Genomic DNA, 22,557 nt, shown 5'->3' with positions numbered 1-22,557 from the left:
CACAGGGTGACAGATAGTTCCATGCCACCCCCCTGGCCCAATGGCCACAGGTTATTTTCATCACTGTAAGCTCCTCTTCAAGGCTCTTCCAATCTGCATCCTCTTGCTACGTGCCCTGGCAGGGGGCGGCTGAGAACAGAAGCAACCCGAGGAGAAGTAATGCTGCAGGGAAAACTGATCTTCTGCTATTTCCCGCCCCCCCCCCCTTCATTTTCTTACCTTTTTTCAACATGGGTTGAGCGGTTACTATGTGCTGAGCACTTTTCTGGTCACTTCACACTTAACGCGTCACAGCTTTACTAATTCAATACCAGCATCACTCCCGTTTTGCATAGGAGAAAACCAGGGCACAGACAGGCTAAGTAATTTACCCCAAATCACAAGGCAGGTGTGAAGCCACTGAGACTTCCGCCCCCTCCCACCAAGGCAGTGGCACATACTCCTGCTCTCTCCGCTACTCCATCACATGCCCATTTCTTCCAGGTAGCTAACCCCATGTGGCCGTGAAGATGATTTGACTAGATTCGTTGGTTTCTGCTATGGTCTGAAAGATCAGCAGCAATTTGTATTTCAATATTCATCTTTAGTAGTTTCCCGGGTGTTCTTTTCATTATTGTCCTATATAATTTATATAATATTATGTGTATTCCCTTGTTTTTAGTATTATATTATAGAGATAAAAGGAAAAAATTGAAAGATTTAAAAAAGGAGTTGTTAGCAATGAATAACTCTATCAATAAGGATTACAATAAACTTCATTAAAAAATTAAATGAGGGGGGCAGCTATTAGTCCAATGAATAGATATCTAGTTGTGAGATGCCCCTTAAATTATAACAAGTAAATAGTCCCTTGCCCCTATAAGCCACCTAGACTGTGGTCCTCAAGTGGGAGACAGAAAGGCACTTCAGAATCACCTGGGAAGCACTGTAAGGATCTTTGGCAGGTTGCACCTGCCAGGGCACTACACACTCCCCTTCTAAATCTACACCGCAGCTGAGCATTCGTGTTCTTGGAATAAGCTCCTGCCATTGCTTCTGAAATACACCCCCTCCAGATAAGGGCTGCCAATGAGAGCCCGTGCCTTATGCCAATACTTAGTGGATAAGAAAGGGGTCTTCTCTGCTCTCCCATCAGCATCCTTTCTACCACCCCAGGGTTTGCCTTGTCTCGTCCCAGTGTCAGAAACCACCCAGACCTCTAGCTCTGTTCCTTGGCTGCTCAGACATTCCCACTTTGGCCCTTCAGCCCTCCTTTATGGCCACCAAGGCTGCTCTTAGATGCTCCCTTTGGGAAATAAAGAGCCCAGTGGACATCAGTTTGTTCTGCAAGGTTGATGAGGTTTGATTATGAAGTCATGAGCCCCGCTGGAGCTGTTTGCATTTAAATACATTCAAAGTAAACCGCCATGGGGGGATGGGAAAAGGTGAGAGGCTGTGGGAAAGGTATTTGGGGGTGCCTTGGCCTCCAGGGCACCCATCATGGGTCAGACAACTCCTCCCCATAAGGAGACTGTGAGTGCTCAGTGAGGTGGCCCAGAACGAGGAGGCTAAGCTTTCAGGGATATTTCAACTCATTACATGGGGTGGGCCGTTGGCTTTCACATTTCTAGTTCGTCGCCAGCCTCTGGATGATTGCTATTTTAGGCCCACTATCTCCACCCAGTTTCACCGTGACTCTGACATCTCATTCTATTCCAAACAGCAAAGCCAAGACCGAACAAAATCGCCCTGGTTGACGTCATTCCATTGCCCTCAGCACATGATCTCAGCTGGTTTGTCGTAGACACTAGAAGTGGTCTCAGTTGGCTGTTCTGAGAACTGGGGTCCCAAAATACTTCAAAAAAAAAAAGACAAAAAAGAGCAATTCCACAAGTGCTTCAAATGACCCAGTAGGTCCACAGCAAGGAGATTGTTTGAAGGGCAATGATTACTAGAAAGTGTCATTTAAAATAGGTTCCTTCAGTCTCATGCTTATAAAAGATTATAGATTATATCTCTATATCTATCTGTCTACCTGTCTATCTCTATGTAACTAATCATCATTGTATATCTATCTATCCATGTATTTATCATTTATTTATCTACAATTGAAGCTTCTCTTGCCATGTGGGGATGCAATGAGATGTTCTAGTGAAAAAATCATAGCAATAGCAAGGTTTGTTAATTTAATATTCAGACTTTCCTAAATTCTTTTTGTAGATGTAATAGCTTCCTCTCTTCAGAGAAGCCCCCATCTAAGAAACTATCTAAGAAACTAAAGAGCTCACTCCTCAGGAAGTATCCTTGGGCGACAAGATTAAATATTTGAGGAAGAAATGCAAAGAAAGGTTAGAAACTCTCACTCAGTACCTGAGAGCTTTTTCTCCCTAATCTCAAGAATCTCTAAACTCCCACTTTGAGGAGAACAAAAAAGTTTAACTTGACTCTCTGACGAAGTTTGAATTCTTGTGTCTGGCCTGATTTAAGGAGAAAGTGATCAACTTAGAAGTGGAGCTACTGCTTTGTCCTTCAGAATCCAACAACACATCTTTCAAAGCCCAAATTCAAATCCCACTGTCCCCAAGACATTTTTTTTCCTCCTAAACACTACAGTCTCTTCTCTCAACCCCACCATGTTCACAAGCTATTTATGGACCTAGTTACTGATTATCTTGTAGTCTTTAATTGTGAGTTTTGCTTTGTAACCTTTTTTTTTCCTGAGCTCTGAACATATTCATGAATACCATTGGCAGTTGATAGATTGGGAAGAAAAAAATCTAGGCTTCATTAATTTCATGAAATATTGACTGAGCCCTTTTTCTCCCCCAAAGAAAGAACCAGAAGAAATTAGCATTGGTTGGCACATGAAAGATTAATTTCTTATCTCCCATGAATTCAGTTCTGGAGCCAGAATTGCAGTTACAATTCTGTAGGACATTTTAGAGTTATAAAGCATTTTCCCATGCATTATCTTTGTTATTCTCAAAAGAATCCTTTGAGGATTAAATACACCATTTGCTTTGCCAAACTCTTACATTTAGAAATAATGCTCCACCCACCCCACCCCTCAGGTATGTCCCTTTTACAGATAGATTAACTGAAATTCAGACAGGGTAAGTCACTTGCCTAAATTCACACACTTGGTAAATGGCAGAGATGGGAGGAAAACTCACCCCTAATCCAGAGTTCTTTCCATCACAGTGAGCTACTTCCTTGTTTGGGATCTACTACAAAAGAGATTATGGAATTCCTTCTCATTAAAATCATTAAAAGCCCTTAGTGATAGCACAACACCCTCATGCCTAAAAAGATTTCGGTAGCACTTTTCCGAAGAGGTGAAAATCATTCTTAGTATAATTTTGAAAAAATGTTCAAAAAGCCTTTGGCCTGCCTGCACAATAATTATCAGTCCTGCTCAATATCCTAGAAGAGTTTAAAGAAAGGCAGCTTTTATACTATGAGTCATATTTTCAATTTCTATTAAAATTCTTACATGGCCACATATGCTTTCTCTCAGGCTTTGGACCTCCAGGCCTGTGCTAATTTGCATGTCTGGTTTAGATAATGTCTGAGGTCCCTCATAGGCTCTAAAGGAGTCCTCTGATTCTGTAACATAAGTGAGACCACATCCCACCTACCCGCATTGATGTTATTCTTCGCTAACTACCATGATTCTGTCTGATGTGTGGATGCAGGCTGGGGACCAAAGCATTTAATGCTCACCCACAAGGGTGATGAGCTCACCTATCCACTTTTCCCACACCACCCCCAGAGAATTGCCCTTTCTTGCTACCCACTTCAGACATAGGTCAAAATGCAAATACTAGGAAGTGTTGGGATTTTCCATTTCTTGATTTGAATGGCAATCATAAGTCAGTGTGAATTGAATAAGCACAGATTGATCCAATTACCCTGATTCTAAATGTGCAAAAGTTGGTAAAATCTTTAATAGACTGGGCTCATTTTTTCTTTCACCATCCCTCACCCAAACATCAGAGACATGTTATCCAATATTTTTGCAAACGTGGCTGTTCTCCACCAGGAAGTAATTCTCACTAGATAGAGAATAATAAAAAGGATTTTCCTTTCAGAAGGACTTTGAGGTCGATGTTGGGTAATCCAGTCACTCTTCATAAAATTATGGAGCTGTGTAGAGCTCTATTTTCTTAACCCAACATACAAAGTTGGATTGGACGGGGCAAATCTTTGCTCAAATGATATATTTTCAATGGGGCCTCCTCATCCCAGCACTGCCTACTCCCATCCCCTGTTTTATTTTTCTCAACAATACTGATCACCTTCCAGTATACAATGCTGTACATTCTGAATCTACGCTCCATAGAGCGAGGATTTCTGTCTAGTTAGTGTTGTATTCTCAGTACGTAGAATGGTGTCTGCTGCAATAGTAGACACTCAATAAAATTTCATGGAATGAATAAATGAGAAAAGATCTCTTCCAAGTGATTACCACCAAGCAGGGAGATACGGATATGAATAATTATATTAGAAGCCTGAACAAGGATAAGGCAATAAACTTGGGCCCTTCATCAGAGAGCCTTAACCCCCAGCACTTTGGAAGGAAAGGATGCAAAAGCTGAATTGTCAAGCAGACAAAAGATCATATCCCCCTAAGAAGGTGAGGTCTGTGGAAGTTTCAGGGTGAGAGGGTTGGTTCAGGGCTCTCAGCAGAGAAGAGAATCTCACACATACACTCCCCTTCATTTATCTTCCAGCCCTATTACCTTAAGCTTTCTTGTTCCTACCTGAATCCTCTCAAACCTGCAGCAGACTGGACTGAAAACATACGCAATATAGTTGTGTCTACACGGCCCAACGTGGAGGGGAATTTGGGCAAACATCTATTAATCTAGTCAGTCAGTTTTTCTACATAATGCTGACCCCCCAGACCCCACCTTGTGGCCTTATCAAAATAGGAGGTCATTTAGACCCAAGCACAGAGCCCATGGGAGAAAGCAAATGAAAGAAGGTTCCAGCACGGCAGAGGCCTTGCATGGCCACAGCAAGGTTCTGCCCAGCAAGCATGCCACTTGCCTTTCCAAATTCTCCTGTGTAAGAATCATCCATTTTTTTCAAGCATTTTCTCCTCTGTCCATTTCCCCTTTGCACATGTAATATCCCCAACAGTACTTCCATTATGCTCCACACAGCAGGGCCAATCTGTGGCTCAGGGGCTGTTTGGATTCCAGGACAAAATCCTGGAGCTAAGGAAATCTGATCCAGGATGGTTTTTGTGTGTGTGTGAGTTCCAAGTTAGGGGAAAGCCTTCCCCGGATATTTCCCTCCTACTGTGATCTCGGTGGAAGCCAAGCTCCTGGTTTGCTCTTTGGGACATAGGATGCCATCAAAGCAAGGCTGAGCTGTCCCTAGAGAATGGGTTGAAAGGAGGGGATGACCCAGGTCTGAGCTGCAGGGAGGCCTATCTGCAGAGACTCCAGAACATGCTCATTCTAGGGGAGGCAGGAGGAGACCCTATTAACTGATGCTGGACAATAACTCACCAGCAGACAGTCCATTACGCCAACCCTTGCTCTCTGCTATGACAGCATTTCTCAAGCTGGGGTCAGGAGAATTAACTTCTTCTTTTAAAAGAGATCCATGCTTTATTCACATTTGGGAATCGTTGCTCTAGAGGCAAAGAAAAATAGGATGTCCTTTCTCCTTCGCAGCCTCCAAGTTGCCCTACTGAAGCTTCTTTCATTTTCAGAGCCTTTGTTCATGAGCTTTTTAACCTCATTTTCCAAGATCAATATTTTAGAGGTGCAAGCATAATTGAATGATCTACATACATAGGGTATATATTTTAAATGACTATTTATCAAGTGCTTATTTAATCCTCACGGCAACCCTTGAAGCACCTCTTGCTAAGTCTTTTTAGAGACACAGTTCAAAAAAGACAAAGTACTTGATCAGGCTCAAGTCAGCAGAGTAAGTGGCGGAGCTGGGATTTGAATCCGCGTCTGATTCTAAACGCCATATCTTAGCCTACAAGGAACTACAAGGCCCACCACAGAGAAAGGATGCCTTCCCCATGGCATCCTGAGCCCTTCATAACTTTAATTGCTTGGGAGCTAATTGCCTTTGCACTGTCTTTGAGGCTGATACCAGACCAGTCGGCCAGGCCTGGGGAAAGCTGAGACTGTTGGTCAGACAAAGGGAGTAAGCTCTGGTGTCTGTCTGGTCACCAGCAGGGCCAGGAAGAGATGGTGGTGGACAAGAAGCTGGTCTGAGTTGTTGGCTGCAAAGGTTCTGGAAGCATAGCAAGCTTTGACTGGCGGGGACCAGCATCCAAGGCAGCACCAAGGAGAACCCCAAGCAAAGCAGCGTGAGGAGGGTTTGGCGATCAGTAGAGCCTGCTCCTCACTAAGACTCAGAGAGAGAGGGGTGTCAGGGAAGTATCCAGTCCAGTCATCTACCAGTATGTGTTAGAACCTCATTGCCCATCAACAAACACTGCTGCTCCCCTGCACGGCTCTGACCTGTTGGATCCTGCTTCCTTCTTGGGGAGTTCAGAGATTTCGATTGAGCATTCTCCCTTGGCATCCCCATCCTATCAAGAAAGGAGGTCTGCATGTGGCTGTGGGGCCTCCATACTGAGCGTGAATGGCCCTTCCCATCCCTCAGATGAAAGGTCTGCATTCAGGAGCCGGGCTTTCCAAGGACAAACAGGACTGGGCCTTGCCAGCCTTCTCAGCAGCCACCAGAAATTTGATACGAAGTTTCAGGAAAAATTCATCTTTTTCCACAAAGCAATGGAGAGCACGTTCTTCGGTCGTGCCGGATGAAGAGAGAGGCTTTTGTGCACTGCTGTCACTGCACCTTTGGCCACTGGGCGAGGCCACGACAAAGTAGAGTGCCACATGTTGGCCAATACCTGTGGGCATTCAGCCAGCTGACTAGAGGCATCAGAGCAGAAAGAAATGTCTTTCCTGAGACATTTGGCCAGATTTCTAGGACCAGCTTAAATGCTTGACTAAGAAACTGAGTTAACACTGGGATGGCTATGAGAAGGCTGGGTCCAGAAAAAGCTTTCCCTTTCCAACAAGGAGTTTTCAGAAAAAAAAAAATCTCCATGCTCATATTTCTTTACCCCAGGAGCCTTTCTTGGAATCCAAGAGGCCATTTAGTGTCAAATTCAGCTCCACCAGACATCACATAATGGAGATTCTGTTCCATCATGTGCGTGAGGCTGAGTTGTCCACAGTGACTGGCAATGCCTAGATCCTCTAGAACGAGACTCAGGCCTCTTTACTTTGGCAAAAGTGGACTTCAGGACTGCCTGAGACTACAAGCTCCCAATGAAGTCCTCTTGGTGGCTACTCTGAGGAAGACTCATCCTAAGATTTGTCATCTTGATACTCTGTGAAGCCAAGGGGCATCAGCCTTCGTTAAAATAAAAAGTGAGTTTGTCAGGATGTGGGGGTGATTTTCTGCTGATAGAGCTGCTTGCCATCATGGAGAAGTTCTGAGGCCACCAACTCCCATCTGTGGATCCCCGATGGCCACGTTTTTTGCATGCCGTGCCCCTGGCTGTAACCACAAGCTTGTCTTTTCACAGTTAGTTCTCGAAAAGCAGACACCACACCCCAAATTTACACCCAGGCACACCAACAGGTCCTCTGCATACACACCCCAGCACCCATGGTGCCAAGGGGCTCTGGACCAGCTGGGTATCAGCGAAGGGAAGGATATCACCTGTGCAGAAATGTGAGTCATGCAGTCACTCCCTAGTCTAGGGTTTTCCATTTTTGTTTTAGACACGTTCCTGTCTGTGCATCTGGCACAAGAACCAATCGCACTGCTAAGTTTTCACACTTGCCTTGCTTTTAGTTGGGGGAAAAGTGAACCCTCATTTCAACAATGATTTTGTCAGAAATGTGCAAAATAAAATGCAAGCAGCTTCAGCACATGATCTCTTATCCTCTGCCTTCTTGTAGGAACAAGGTTTTAGCCTATGCTTATTAAATAGGTGGGGTTTTGTCCATTACACTCAGGGAGGTGCAAGGGTCAGTCTACATTCCTCATCATCCCAGACTTAAATCACTGAGAGATTTAGGTTAGTGGGGGGCAGTCAGGGTAGGGGGCATTGAATTCTTTTCAGCCAGTGATATAGTCAACAGCGAAAGGGACTGTGCATTTTTAGCAAGAGGGCAAAAATGTTGGCCCAATTCATTCAATCAACGAGTATGTATTGAACACCTGCTGTATGCTGGCCCCTCTTTTAGGTTCTTAGCTACATCAGAGAACGAAACAAAGATTCCCACCCTTGTGAACAACCGATTTACTGTGCAATAAATAAACAATAAGCATGAATTCTTGGGTAAATGAGAAGGTGCCAAGTGGAAAAACGCAACGCAGAGCAGAGTAAGGGAGATGAAGGGAAGGGAGAAGTTCATGTGTATTTGGTACGCTAGTGGACATGCTTCTGTGCCTGAATATCTTTTAGGTCTGTAATAATGATGAAAGAAGAATATTAATTGCTAACACTCTGCACTAGGCATGGCCACGGGTGTGGTCCTTGAATGTCCCATTTAACCTGCAATGCTGCTCTGTTTCTCCTTGAAGGCAGAGTGCCAGATCCCAGCTCTTGGCTTTGGCTTCCTGCATCTCCATGATTGTCTCTAGGAACTGCTCCACAAACACTGGTATTAACTTAAATCTTGCATTTAGTAGATGCACTAACTAGAGAAGCTTAGAGCCCCTGGATTCGCATTTATTAAACTCCATAGTAAACGGCCCAAGGCTACCCTTGGTGGATTCAGGCAGCAGGGCCTCAGATTTTCCAGGCAAATAGATGTGAATGAAAAAGCAAATGAGAGAGACACACATGGTCTTTGTCGCTCCAACTCCACACTCTGTTCTGTTACCAGTTGGCTAAAGACTCTAACTTATACCATGACTCGTGGCTGTTTATTGCTCTATTAAATTCACAGTGAGCGCACAGTTCAGGCAGATTGCTGGGTGGCCTCTCTGTTTCTGTCACTTCCTTTTTAACCTGCCCTAGAACTGTAGGGTTGGTTGATGCCTCTGAAATCCTCTCAGCTAGGCTTTGGCCTGTAGGACAATTACCTCATAAGGCTGTGCCTCCTTTCTCAGGCCCCAAGACGTGGCAGCAACGATCAGGGCTGCCAAACTCTTCTCTGGTGAAACACCAACTTCAAACCATGGCTGGGGAGACAGAAAAATACTGTGAATAACCACACTCTGTTGGTTCAAGGGAATTCATTCATTCACTCTATCTTTTGCACTCCTGCTCTGTCCCAGAGGCCTGAATAAACTACAGGAAGAAAAGTCAATATGAAGTCTATGGGAATCATAGCCATTGCCATAATTTGTTCTAGAAAATGGTTCTTCTTAATGGTCATAATATAGCTTGCAGATAGCATTGAAGCCTTCAGTAGACAACCAATTGAGTAGAAAACTTGGCTAGAGAAGTTTAAGGCAGTGAGGTGTTACGGTAGTAAGTCAGAAGCCAAGTCAGAACTTCACAGCATACACCCACCAATTCCTGGAACTTGATGAATTTATTAATTTTTTCTTTTTGCTTGAATTTGTCCCTTTCTATTTCCACTTTCCATTCTGGTCTTACTTAGCATTGTCTTCTTCCCTCAGGCTCCAGTCTCTGTCCTATTCCACCCACCACAACCAGCCTCATTCTTGACTACGCCCTGCTTTTGACGCACCCTATGAGCTTCCCAACCTCTCTTGGCTTCCCAAGGCCACCAAGTTTGCTTAGCTGTCATCAAGGCTGCCTGGAGCCTGGAATATGGCTCTGCCTTCCCTTCTCACCCTCTCTCCTCCTACCCCCTCCACAACCCCTGTATTTGTCAGGGTTCTGTAGAGAAACAGAACCAACAATAGAGATCTGTAAATATGAGATTTACAAAAGTGTCTCTTGGAACCATGGGGATCCAAGAGTCCAAAACACATAGAGCAGGCTGTGAGGCTGGCAACTCTGATGAAGGTCCTCCACGAACTCCACAGGAGAGGCTGGCTGGCTGAATCAAAAACAAACATTCTTCTCTCTTAAAAGTCTTCAATTGGTTGGATTAAATCCAGCTGTTTGGATTCTCTCATTGCAGGAGACACACCCCTAGTTGATCATAGATGTAATTTGTCACAGATGCAACCAACTGATTGATGATTTAATAAACCAGTCTTCTGGTATAATAACCAACCACAAGATATCCTTGCAGTAATGGTTAGGCCAGTGTTTGCCTGACCAGTCAACTGGGCGCTGTCACCTGGCCAAGCTGACACCTGAACCTAACCATCACAGCTCCTACTTCAATCATGCAGTATTACTATTGTTCCCTCCCTAGACACTATATTTACCTTCTCACATTGTCCCTTGCCTACATGTACACTCTCCTCTCCAAAGAGATCTCTCTCAAGTCACATGTCCCCCTTGAGCATCTTTCTCACCCCAATGACACTCCACTCTCCTTCCTTAACCTCCAGTAGCCCCTTTATCTCTCCCATTCCTGTAACTCATGACCTGCATTTCTTCTCAACCTATTTGCAGTTGAATACAAGGACAGGGAATTTGTTTCATATTACTTCATACCCAACGTGGCCAAGCACATGCTATGTGGCAGAAGTCAGTCCCAAAGAAATGGTTGGAGGCCTAACCATCAACCCTACCCAGAAAGGAAAACTTTTGAAGAACCTCCCTTTTCTTCTTCTTGTACGAGCATTGCAAATGCCCCAAACCTATGCAAGACATCCCAGAAAAATGCTCATCAGAGCTTTCATTCCAAGCTGGCCAACGAGTTGCTTTTTTATTTGTTTATTTTTTGTTTTGTTTTTAAGCAAGAAGAAGAATCTATTTGCAGGAGGAATTGTGGTTTTGATGGGGAAAGACGTCCAATAAAAATAGAAACAGACAAATGAAATGAGTTGAGCTTTGTCTCTTTTCTCCCCCTTCCCAGCCCTTCCTTCCCATCCCCACCCCCATCACATTCTGTTTTGCTTTTCATGCCAATTGCTAAAGACTGTAATTTAAAAACTGAACTGGCTTTTCCAGAGCCATGAGGAATGTACATCTCACGTGGAGTTTTCCACAAGAAAATTGTTCTTGTCTCTTGGCTCTTCATAGCCCAAAACAATTGTCAATCAGATGAGCCCTTCCATCTTCCTATTCTTTATTCTAATTTGTTTGGGAGGCTCAGAGTGGGGTGGTTGGGAATGGTTTCTGTTTCATCCTGTCAGACCATTGTTTGATGAGGTTTGGGCTCCAATTGTTCAGATGGATTTTATGGTTCCTTTGTTGTTCATGGAAAGACTTTGAAAGTCATAATTCTGTATCCTTGAGTTCTGCCATTCCTGCTCACTGTCTCAACGGGACTTACACCACCAGAAAGGAAAAGGGGGAATGAGAGTTCTCCCGTTCCTTCCATTCTCTCCACTGCCACTCCCAGGGGAAGCATACCTTTCTGGAATTTAGTGATGCTAAAGAAATTATTGCAGAATTAAATTTAATTGCTCCTTATGGCCAAGAGATCATCATCATGTGCCTTTCTAATGAGCCAGATGCTAATGTGCCCCTCTTTGTCATTTTTTCATTAGATCCTTCTTATGACTCGGTCAGGAGAGGAGGATGGGGCAATAACATAAATTCTGGCCTCAACAAAAGTAAGTAAATGTTACACCCCTCTTTGGAAGGAAAACATTTTTCTAAGTACAAGGGTATAGAACAGGGTCGTGAGATAAGGGAGGTTATGAGCGAGCATTTGCTTTCCTGATTTTTGAGGAGATATCAAAAATTAATTGCCAATTTAGAGGTTGTCAGTGACTCACAGGACTTGAAAGATGGCAGGGATTTTAATCTAGACCTTTTAGTTTTATTTCATCACACTCAGTTTTAGAATCTCGGAAATCTGAAGGTTTCTCAGGACAAGATTCTGTAGGAATGAAAGGTTACCGGATTTGGATTTGGTTACTACTGACCCTCTATGACTTCACTCCTCTCAAGACTGTAGAGGTTTCTTCAAACCAGTACCCTCACCCCCATTTCAGGAAAGACTGATAAGGAGATGGAAGGGGCCTGAGACACCAATTTGTCCACTGAGTGGTGAGGTGATGAAATGTGATAGTCTGAACCAATATCTCCCTTTAAGCTAGCAAGGAAAACGTCATCTCAGACTGTTGAATGAGAATGCGTCAGTCTTGCTGCCTCCAGCAAGTACAATATTAAGCCCTTGCATGGATGGTGAAAATAATTCTCTCAAGAAAGAGCTTGGGACTGCTAGTCAATGCCCTAGCAATAATCAGGATCCCTTTCAGAAACATGAATTATGCATTTACTGTGCACACAACCCTTGACACTGTGGGTTCAGAAAGCTGAATTAGATATGGAACAGCCTCATTAGCAGGAGAGAGGAATCATGCACACAAATAACTCTTTTCATCTTGGGTGTTAAGAGGGAAGGCTTTGTGGACCAGGACCAGTTGCATTAGCTCTGGAAGGAGAGGTAGGATTTGGACCTGTAGAGATGGGGAAGACAGACCCACCCTGGGGAAAGACATCAGGTCGCCCTAAACCCTTGGACATGTGTGAGAGTCAGTGAGGACTCTGCTCCCTTGGAGTTTAGGATGTGTGAATGCAAAGAGGTCTGGAAAGGTCAGTAAGAAAAGGGGCACGAGGATGTGTTGAAGATAGGTGTAACTTTGTAGTCAATGAGAAGTCCCTGAAGGTTTTCTAACAGGAGGGCAGTGAAAGGGTTCTGGGAGGTTAAACTGGTTGAATAGCATATGATGGGTTGGTGGGAAGAGAGAAGAGCAGTAAGGTTAGCAGTTAGACTAATCCCTGGGCCATGGGAGAAGCAAGGCAGATTCAAAATTGAGAAAAGATGATGGCAATGGAAAGGATGTAGGTCAGAGATATCAAAGCGGACAACTCAGAAAACATGGGTGTGTGGGAGGCATATCATGTTTGCTCAAATATCACCTTCTCATTGAGGTTATTTATATATTTCTTATTTAAAAATTAACCCCCATCTCCAGTACCATCAGATGTGCCATTATATATATTTTGCTTTTAAAAATTGTTCATTGCTGTGTCCCCCATTAATTATAAGAAATATAAGCTCTACCATGAACTGCTTATTCATTGCTGAATCTCTAGAATCTAGAACTGTTTCAGAAGATGGTAAATTCTAGATAAATAGTTGTTGAAATTAATAAATGAGTGCATAGAGAAGGATTGAGTGAATGAATGAATGAATGAAAAAGGGAGCTTTCCCTCCTTCTGGACAGCATTTGATAAGATTTTCCTCTCTCATTGGGGAAAATGGCCTGCTTATTGCATTTCTTTTCCTCCTGCTCCAGGTCCTCCCCTTGGAGGAGCACAGACAATAAGTAAGAACAATGAGCAACGGCCCCAGCCAGGTAACTGTCCCAGAGTGTGTGCCCTCTCCTTTACTTCTTGTGCAGCGATTGATTCCACGTGGCCGAATGATGGAGTATACAGCAGTATACTGCGCTTGCCACTAGCTGTCTTTCAAATTATTATGGCCCTCTATGATAGAGCTATGAATTAAGTAGAGACTTGTTAAATACCAGAGGTGAAAAGAATTGAAAGAGGAAATGGTCCAATGCCCCATTTTATAAGATAAAGAAACTGAGGCCCAGAGAGGTGAAGTGATTTTGCCATGAGGAACCCAGCTGATTTATGAAAGAGCTAGAGCTATAAGCCCAGACTTGCAAGTTCCAGTCTGAGCCCTTTATGTATCACTTTCGAAAATACTGTTTTTTATCATGGATCCTGCTAACAATTAAGGCAAAGGAACTTTCTGAAGTCATGGACTTAGAGATTCTCGGTATTGAAATGGAATGTACACATCTAGGTTTACGACATCCTTCTATAGCGTCTCAGCTCTTTGGTTTCCTCATCTCTTACTTGAATACTTACAGGCACAGGGAGTTCGCTCCCTAGGTAGGCTCAATTCCACCGCCCAAGCCAAAGTCCACTTCCTAGTAACTTCCACTAAGGCTTCCAGGTTTTGCCCTCTGGAGAAGTCTCCCTCCCTTTCCATGCGAAGGCCCCTCATTTACCTGAAGACAGCTGTTGTGACTACTCCAAAACCCCAGCTCCTGTCTGCTTTCTCAGCATGAGGCGGTTGAGATGCAGGTTCTAAACAAACCATTTGCTTTGGAATGGACAAACATTTCCTCCATCTCTGCTGAAGACAGAGCTAGAAAAAATTGACCAGGTTAAGAAAGAACTTGTTGAGTGTGAAGCAGTTGTCAGACTTGGAGACTCTGGTTCAAAGAATCTCCAGCAACAGTAAACAGTAAACACAGGCACCACTTGTCAAAAATATTTTAGTTACTGCACCGTATGGATATAAAAGGGTGGCCAAATGGTATGAATTTTAAAAAAATATTCTCATAGTAGAATTGTACAAAATAATTAACATGGCAAAGTTGTGATCTACTAACTTCTCTACTGTGATTTCCTCAACTGAATAAGAAGAGACAAACCTGGCTTTAACCAATACAGCAAAGATTTTTTAACAGCTAAATAATCACATACATTTTAGGGGAGTAGATTTTCAAGAAGTGTCATTTTATAGCTAAACACAAATTCTGGTTAGTTGATATTTCCAAGCTTAAAATCACAGTGTAACACAGGAAGAGATTTTAGGAATCCAGTGCCCCAACCCACTCAAAATACAGATGAGAAACTGACGTCCAGAGATTGTTGAACAAGTTATTCAGACTTTTACATAACTGGGGCTGGATCCCAAGTAATTTATACTTCTAAGCATGTGTCCTTTGTGCTATATCAGAAAAACAAATAGAAATTTGTAAAGTTGTCACTACTGAAGTAGAGCAATTAAAATTGGATCATTACTGGGCATTTATAAAGGCCATTTAATAAGCTATCCTTGCAGTTATTCTTTGTATCCTTTAATTTTAACCAGGATACATGGTTAAATATATGTTTCCAAATGTTTTCATTCTTTTGTTTTGGGTAATGACTGCATTACCTACAAATTTTAGACACCAAATATGAAGAGGTGGTGCCATAACAATTCCAATGTTGTTTCTCTAATTATTGGGATGAAGTCTGACTGTGATCAAGATCTTTGAGGTCTGCAAATGAAAGCAGGAAGGTTTCCTGAAATCAGACTTCCGTCTGATGCTGGAATAAAAGCATAAACCTTTAGGGTTTTGTTATTTATACTGTTGTTTTTATATATTTTGGAAAACAGTGAAGTAAATTTTCCTTTTCCTTTCCTCAGATCCATATCAGATCCTTGGCCCGACCAGCAGTCGCCTCGCCAACCCTGGTGAGTTCACCTTGGCCATCAAGGTTTTCTTTCCAGAAAGTTCCATAGCTCTGTGAGGTCACCGAAACCTCTGTCCTAGACCAGACACCTGACTAGAAAGCAACATGTATTTCTTTTCATGAAATGTTCTTTCAATATCTGCATCTATAGTCGTACAAATGAGAGCTGAGGGCTGGTTATTCAGTAGTAAAATCCTTTAGCAGAGAATGCTTCTGGAAAACAAACATGTTAGCATTGCACATCTGCCACTGAGTTTTAGATTAGTATTAAATGGCATAGGTAGAATTTTCAGTGGGGAAAGACGTGGTAGAAAAGGAAACCATTCCAATGAGCTCTCAGTTATCTCCCTAAATCACAGAATTAGTGAATGAATACTCCCGAGGTGTTTTATTCTTGATTTTAGAAAGTGGACGGGGTTATCTGGCCTTATTAAAGACATATGTCCCTGAAATGTTGAAGATGAAGTAAATTTGACGATGTACTTTGAGGATTTCTTGTTAAAAATAAACTCCCTTTGAGCACTTCTAAAATGAGAGCAGTAAGAATGCAAGCTCCTGGTCCTTTGCAAGAATGGGCCTTCCTACCTCAGGGAATTAAGAGCTGTCAGTATCCCTGGCACATTCTCTTGTCCTTGACCATCCCTGCCAAGTGGGGAAAGAAGCAACACAGCTCCTCCTCCTGTTACTTTCTTCTCTGCCCTAGTCCTTCTCTTTAGGGCTCACAGCTGAGCATCAAGTATGAAGACTCTCTTAAAGAGTTGTCTAGGTATGGCCCAACCTAAGGCTGTGCTTTCTCTTTCTCCACCCCACAGTGGCAAAGTCCCTGGGGGACTCCATCACCCAGTGGAGAGTAGATAGTGGTTCAGGCCTTCCTAGAAGAAGAGTTTCAAAAACTTGTCAAACGGGTAAGGGTTGACTTGCCAAAGACCCCACAGCTAGTTCTGGGCAAAACCGGTGCCTCATTAGCCCTGTGCTACTTCACCATGAACTGGGGCAAATTCTCTTAAGATCTGACCATGCTTATTATGTCCCTGTCGGTGGCAAGTGGCAGACAACCCAACAGTGATGACGAGTTGTCAAGTCGATTATGAATCTCACAGGAAGCCCTCTTACGCAGGGCGCATTTGGGGGGTGAGGCGCTGGCATCTCCAGCTGAGCTAGCCTGTTTTCTCCTGTTTGCCTCACTGCCTGCAGGAAGCGGGCAGATCCAGCTGTGGCAATTCCTCCTGGAGCTCCTCTCCGATAGCGCCAACGCCAGCTGTATCACCTGGGAGGGAACCAACGGAGAGTTCAAAATGACGGACCCCGACGAGGTGGCCCGGCGCTGGGGGGAGCGGAAAAGCAAACCCAACATGAATTACGACAAGCTGAGCCGGGCCCTCCGATACTACTACGATAAAAACATTATGACCAAAGTGCACGGCAAAAGGTATGCCTACAAATTTGACTTCCATGGCATCGCCCAGGCCCTGCAGCCCCATCCGACCGAGTCGTCCATGTACAAGTACCCTTCCGATATCTCCTACATGCCTTCCTACCACGCCCATCAGCAGAAGGTGAACTTTGTCCCTCCCCACCCGTCCTCCATGCCTGTCACCTCCTCCAGCTTCTTTGGAGCAGCCTCACAATACTGGACCTCCCCCACGGGGGGAATCTACCCTAACCCCAACGTCCCCCGCCACCCTAACACCCACGTGCCCTCACACCTAGGCAGCTACTACTAGAAGCTTAATCATTGGTGGCCTGCTAGCTGAAGCCCATCCCTCACTCTTCTGGGGGATACTCTGGACTGTAAAGGACACATGTGGCCTTGAAGAGAAAGCAAAACTGGATGTTCTTTCTTGTTGGATAGAACCTTTGTGTTTGTTCTTTAAAAACAATTAAAAAAAATGTTGATAACTTTTGCTTCCATTACCTTGAGCAAAGAGATGGAACATTCCGTGGGCCAGTACTCTCCAGTTTGGATTCTCAGTGTCCTATCATCTTATGAGTTTAACATTTAGATTACTGGAATGCTTTTATCATGGCTCTGGGAAAGAAACTGTAAAATGTCTTTATATTTTTATGACCAAAGCAGTTTCTGGTCAACACACGAGTCTCCTCGTGGACCTCATGAGGTTCTATATGGTCAAGAATTGTGGACTTAAGCAGTCAGGCTCTGGTTGAGACTTAGGGAAAATAGAGGCAGGAAGCTTATAATCTTATTTTAGAAGGACCCAATTCAGTGGATGGCAACTGGACAACTGGCTGTAGGGCCAGTGGTGTTTTCACCCAACTGGAATTTAAAAGAAAGAACAGAAGGTGTGTATTTAAGAAGCCAAGGGTATTGCAAACTCTCTCTCAGTGGGCAAAATGCACTAGGCTGACAGTTCTCTCAAGAAATAGTCAAGATTTGAACTAAGAAATTTTAATGCAAGTTCAGACATTCCTGAAAGACAGAGAATTAAATAACTTTTTTTTTTTTTTTTTAAGTAATGACAATGGGTCCCAGAACTTTGAAAAGTCTTAGGGATTTCTAAACACAAGCAGATTCGCAGACGCTGTGCGTTTGTCAGATCATCAGTCCAGGGTCAACCAATCATAAGGCAACTTACTGTATAAATTATGCAGAGTTATTTTCCTATATCTTGCAGTATTAAAAATAAATAAAAATTAAAAAGAATAAACGAGTTGACCTCGGTCACAAATACAATTTTGCTATCAAATCCGTCGTCGTTATTTTTTTTAAATGTAATTTGTATATCTTTTGTCAATCTGTACATTTGGGCTGTTTGTACGTTTTTATAGCTGGTTTTTTTTAAAAAAAAGCATAATGTGACTATGTTGAAAAGAAAACAGGACGTTTGAGTCTCCGACTTACTAGAAAGAGAAGCACTGGTGCAGTTATTTAACAGACGTGCACAAGGAAGTAATGCAATCCATTTAAACCTTTAATGCTTTGGAAATGTGTGTAAATAACAGTATTGCAATAATCACAACTTTGCAAAAACCAACCAAACTTTCCTTTGTGGATATGAGGGATTTCCCTGCTCTATATATGCAATATATTTTTTAGATATTAAAATATATATAATTTTGCAGATAATCGTTGACTTTTTTAAACTATAGTAAGTGTTGAGCTGACAACTGTCAATGAAGACTATGTTGTAAAATAATTTGACTAAATAAATTGTGCCTTCTTCTTTCAGAATGGAGAACGATGTTTTCTTTTATATCCCCTGTGAGGTCAAATGGCTTTTCCCAGAGGAAATTTTCTCTTTGCCCCTTGCACTATCAAGAATTTTTCAGATGCACACATGGCACTACAGCAGAAGCTACAAAGTCAATGCTTTTGTTGTTGCAGATGATGATGATGTTTGCAAATTTTTTTATATGATGTAAATCCTCCTCCGGGCATTTTATGAAGTGGCAGCCAAGATCAGGCATAATCTGCATCCAAGGATGAGAATTAAAGCAAGCAGATTGTTCTTAGGAGGTACCTTGTCCAACAGCCCTCACTCTACTGCACCTGCCTTGTACCTGAAATCAGGTGATCAGCTCCTGATACTTCTGGTCCCTAGCTAGATTTTAAAGCCCATGCAGATTTTTAAAATTTTCTTTCAAGGAAGAAACTTGCTTCAAATTACTTTATGGTTAGACAGCTTGTTTTTCATTTCTTCCTTTTTATAATGAAAATGAATGAGGTCTGAAAAATCCTTGATGGTGCAAGGAATTAGACTGACAGCATTGGTAACTCATAGCTTCCCCTGGATAACACTGACTGCCTTCTAGGCAACAAGTCTACTTTATGAAATGGGACATCTTCCAGAATACTGGTCTCCATTATTTTAAATCTTGCTCCCTAATATTAAAATAATTGAGCACATTTTTCCAAAAGACGCACCTTGACTTATTTATGAATCATAGACACAAACTGTTACCCTAATCTTATTTATATTATAAAACAAACACAAAATAGAATTTTTTTAAAGAACGATATCAAAATAAATTGAAATTCTAATATTTTCTCCCTACTTCCTTCATATTGCACACTCCCTGCTATCGACCTTCAAAATAACAAAGTTAGTCTTTAGTGAAATAAGTGTGTGTATATATATATATTACACATGTATGTTTTTTTCTAGTGTCTTCTAAAGAAGAAAACCAAAACTTAGTGTTAGTGGTCCAAGCTTGGAAAGAGAGAAGAGTAAGGTCAGGTGGGTTTAAGAATAGGTCTAGATGTATTCTTTTGCAAATCTTCATCTCAGCCAAGCAGTTTTCCCATCAATTAGGTAACCACAAAGTATTCACTAGGGGAAAAGGAGGCCCATATTTCTGACTGCTGTAAGAAGAATAGGGTACCAAGAGCACTGGAATTTCACCCTTTGCAGAGATTCTCTTCTCATGCCCTATTTGAATACTGGCTTAGGTCCATCACCTCTACAGAAGTCTTAGAGCATTGGCTGGGTTTGCTCCTTGAACTTGTCCCCCAGTTATTTATTCCATGTTGCAGAAACTGATCCACTCATTATCAGGACTACAACACCATTTCCTCCTTGTAAGCATCTTATATGGATGGAAGCTGGCATTTAATCCTTTGTAATGCTGAGATTTAGAGTTCACTAGCTTGCCCAAGAGCATAAAGCCAACTAGTTTCAGAGGTTAAACAGGCTTGTTGCCCTCCTGGCTGCTAGTCCAGTACTTTTCCCACCCTCAACCATTCTGTACCTATGCCGTGAGGTTGATTCAGTCAGACAAACCGTGCCAGTCAACCAGAGAGAGACACGGTAAGCCTAGGGGCTGTTCCAGTGAAAATTCCAGGGAACAGCCCTTTTGAGCAGGACATGATTTTTTTATGTCAAAGAGTATTTTGAGTTGTACCGCAATAAAAAGATATATTATTGCCCCCTACACAAAGGAAGTTAGATTTTTAATACCTGTTGTTTTGAAACTATTTTAATAGCCGTGGATCACTAGAAAAGTGTTAACACTTAAAATCGTTGTTTGATTTAACCAATAATATGTTCATGCCATTAGAAAATGAAGGTGGATGGTACTGATTTAGTCCATAGGTAACACATATGTACAATGTTAATTTCGCCCAGGGGTATGGCATGTGTTCAGTACCTGGTCAGCACATGAGTAATGCATGAAATGTGGGCCCACAGATGGGGACTACTAGTTTAGACCAAACGAGATCAGGAGGGTCCAGCACATGAGTAGAAAGGGGCATCTGTCTACTCCAAGTCAAGGCAGTGCCTTGCTAGAGAAGTAAACTCAGAAAACTGCAGCACTTTCTACAAGTGACCCATGGACTAGGTTTCACACATTACTTCTTCTAATATATATTCCTTAACCACTATCATGTAAACATGTTACCTTAAAAACTTTTGAAAGGGTGCCATTTTGAGCAAATCTGCTGGAGGTGGGAGCAATCCTTGAGCAGGCTCCCCTGCCCTCCAGCCCTGCTCCACACCCAGCTAGGGACCTGCCCCTTTGAAGTTTCTCCACAATCAAGAACAACACTGGGCTTGCGTCCAGCACTCCCTCAGCAGGAGGCCGTGAGATGGGCTTAGTAGCATTGATAGGGAAAGTTCATAAAGAGATGGAATGGTGATCCAGAGGGCTGTGTTCTGGTGAATATACAGAGGTTTCAACTCTCATCCAGGAAGGAATGCTTGTTCTGCAATTGGCCACCAGCCTGCAAAGTAAGCACACTGAGTATTTCATCATGTGGAAAGCTACTGAAATTGACACTGCACTCCTTCATCCAGGGATTCTAGCATGAGGATTATGGCAAGTTGGCTCATTCCAAGACTACAAATCCCAGGCTCCCTTGGGGAACGGACACTTCTGAGAGGAAGTGGTTTAGCCAGTCAAACCTCTAGGGTTGCAGCCAATTGAGAAAGCATAGGAAGGGAAAGTTTTAAAAGAAGTGTCAGTTCACATGCCTGGGGTCTGTCTGTCTCCGTCTCTTATTCTTACTTGGCCTCCTGTCTAATTGTTTCAGTCTGTCTGAGCTGGTAAATTCCTAAGCACATGGTCAATTTACACTTAGCTTGAAAGCTTTAGGGGAAAACAGAAAAAGTTTCCAGTGAGACCACTCACTTACCTACAATTGCTAGATTAACCCTCTGCATTTTAACCTAGTTAACCCATGTGTTTCCTTAGTGGGAGGCAAGGCAATTGGGTAGACAAATGAGCAAAGATAGAAGCCAGAGGCTGTGGGTTCAAATTCTCACCCTTTCACCAATGGGCAACTTTTCGGCCTCTATTAACTTGGGGTGTGAGTAATATCTCCTGCCAAGGTTCTTGGGATTTATTAAATGATGCATGTGGAAAATCCTTTGTAAAATCATATACACAAGGTATATATGTATATATAATTCATATCTGCTAGTATTTGCTAGGATTTCCCAAGAACTTTTATTAATTCCTTTGCAACTGGTGAATATCCTGGGGAGTTCAGTACAGTCCAGATTTGTTTTGTGGTCAGAAAGGCATTTTCCAAATGAATGAAAAGTGGGAGTAAATTGGATTTTACAGAGAGCCACTGACTTTTCCCAATCGTGGCCCTCACCATGTCCCACTTGGACTCTTGCCCTCACTGGCTCTGTTATACCTAAAGTAGGTCGAGCTTGCTGCCAAGCTTCAGGATGCAGCAAATAGAGTGAGATCGCCATAAAGGAATGTTAAAAATGCACTTTGTCAGAAACGCGGGATTGGCTTTTAAAGCCGGCTAAGAAATAGAAGTCGGGAACTGGGATTTTGTACCTAGTAATCTTGCATCCAGATTTTTTACGGATCCAAAGCATCCTGTGAGCTCCGTGAGAGAGCTCTATCTTTGCTGTGCCGACTGTGACACACAGTGGGAGCTCAGTAAATACATGTTGAACGAATGCATTAAAACCCCCAACTTAGCACTGGGCAGACCTGGGTACAAGTCCCAGCATTTTCAATAGCTAATTATAGCAATGTTTCAGAGCTTGAGTCACCCACCAGAGGCAATTGTATAAAGTTATCATGGGAGTTAAGTAAGATAATGTAAGTAAGGATGTTCTGTAGGTTGAAAATAACTATGAAAATGCAAGATACTGTTGTGTTGGTTGGTAAAACGTAGGCAGCTCCTCTTTGTCATTCAAAACTCTGTACATAAGGGTGGGTCAGTGGTATATTGCCCACCTGCCATGCAGGAGACCCAGGTTTGATTCCCAGCCCATGCATTGCCCTCTTCCACCCACACCCCTATCCCCCAAAAAACTCTGAACCTGTCTCTGATCCTCTCT

At 42.8% G+C, this 22,557-nt stretch overlaps 1 protein-coding gene across 5 annotated transcripts in view; it reads left to right on the top strand.

Annotated features, from left to right (window-relative positions):
• Positions 1-17,758, top strand: part of FLI1 (Fli-1 proto-oncogene, ETS transcription factor) — a 120,571-nt gene extending 102,813 nt beyond the window's left edge. For all 5 annotated transcript variants that reach the window (XM_077112459.1, XM_077112458.1, XM_077112461.1 and 2 more), the window contains 4 exons: positions 11,566-11,631; positions 13,327-13,386; positions 15,246-15,293; positions 16,487-17,758. In XM_077112459.1, the coding sequence (XP_076968574.1) occupies positions 11,566-11,631; positions 13,327-13,386; positions 15,246-15,293; positions 16,487-17,016 (704 nt within the window). In that variant the 3' untranslated portion in view covers positions 17,017-17,758. The remainder of the gene's footprint in view (positions 1-11,565; positions 11,632-13,326; positions 13,387-15,245; positions 15,294-16,486) is intronic.
• Positions 17,759-22,557: the final 4,799 nt, after the last annotated feature.

This window comes from Tamandua tetradactyla, chromosome 8 (assembly GCF_023851605.1).
Source record: "Tamandua tetradactyla isolate mTamTet1 chromosome 8, mTamTet1.pri, whole genome shotgun sequence".
Classification (NCBI taxonomy): domain Eukaryota; kingdom Metazoa; phylum Chordata; class Mammalia; order Pilosa; family Myrmecophagidae; genus Tamandua; species Tamandua tetradactyla.
This window is presented reverse-complemented; position numbering and strand designations above follow the sequence as displayed.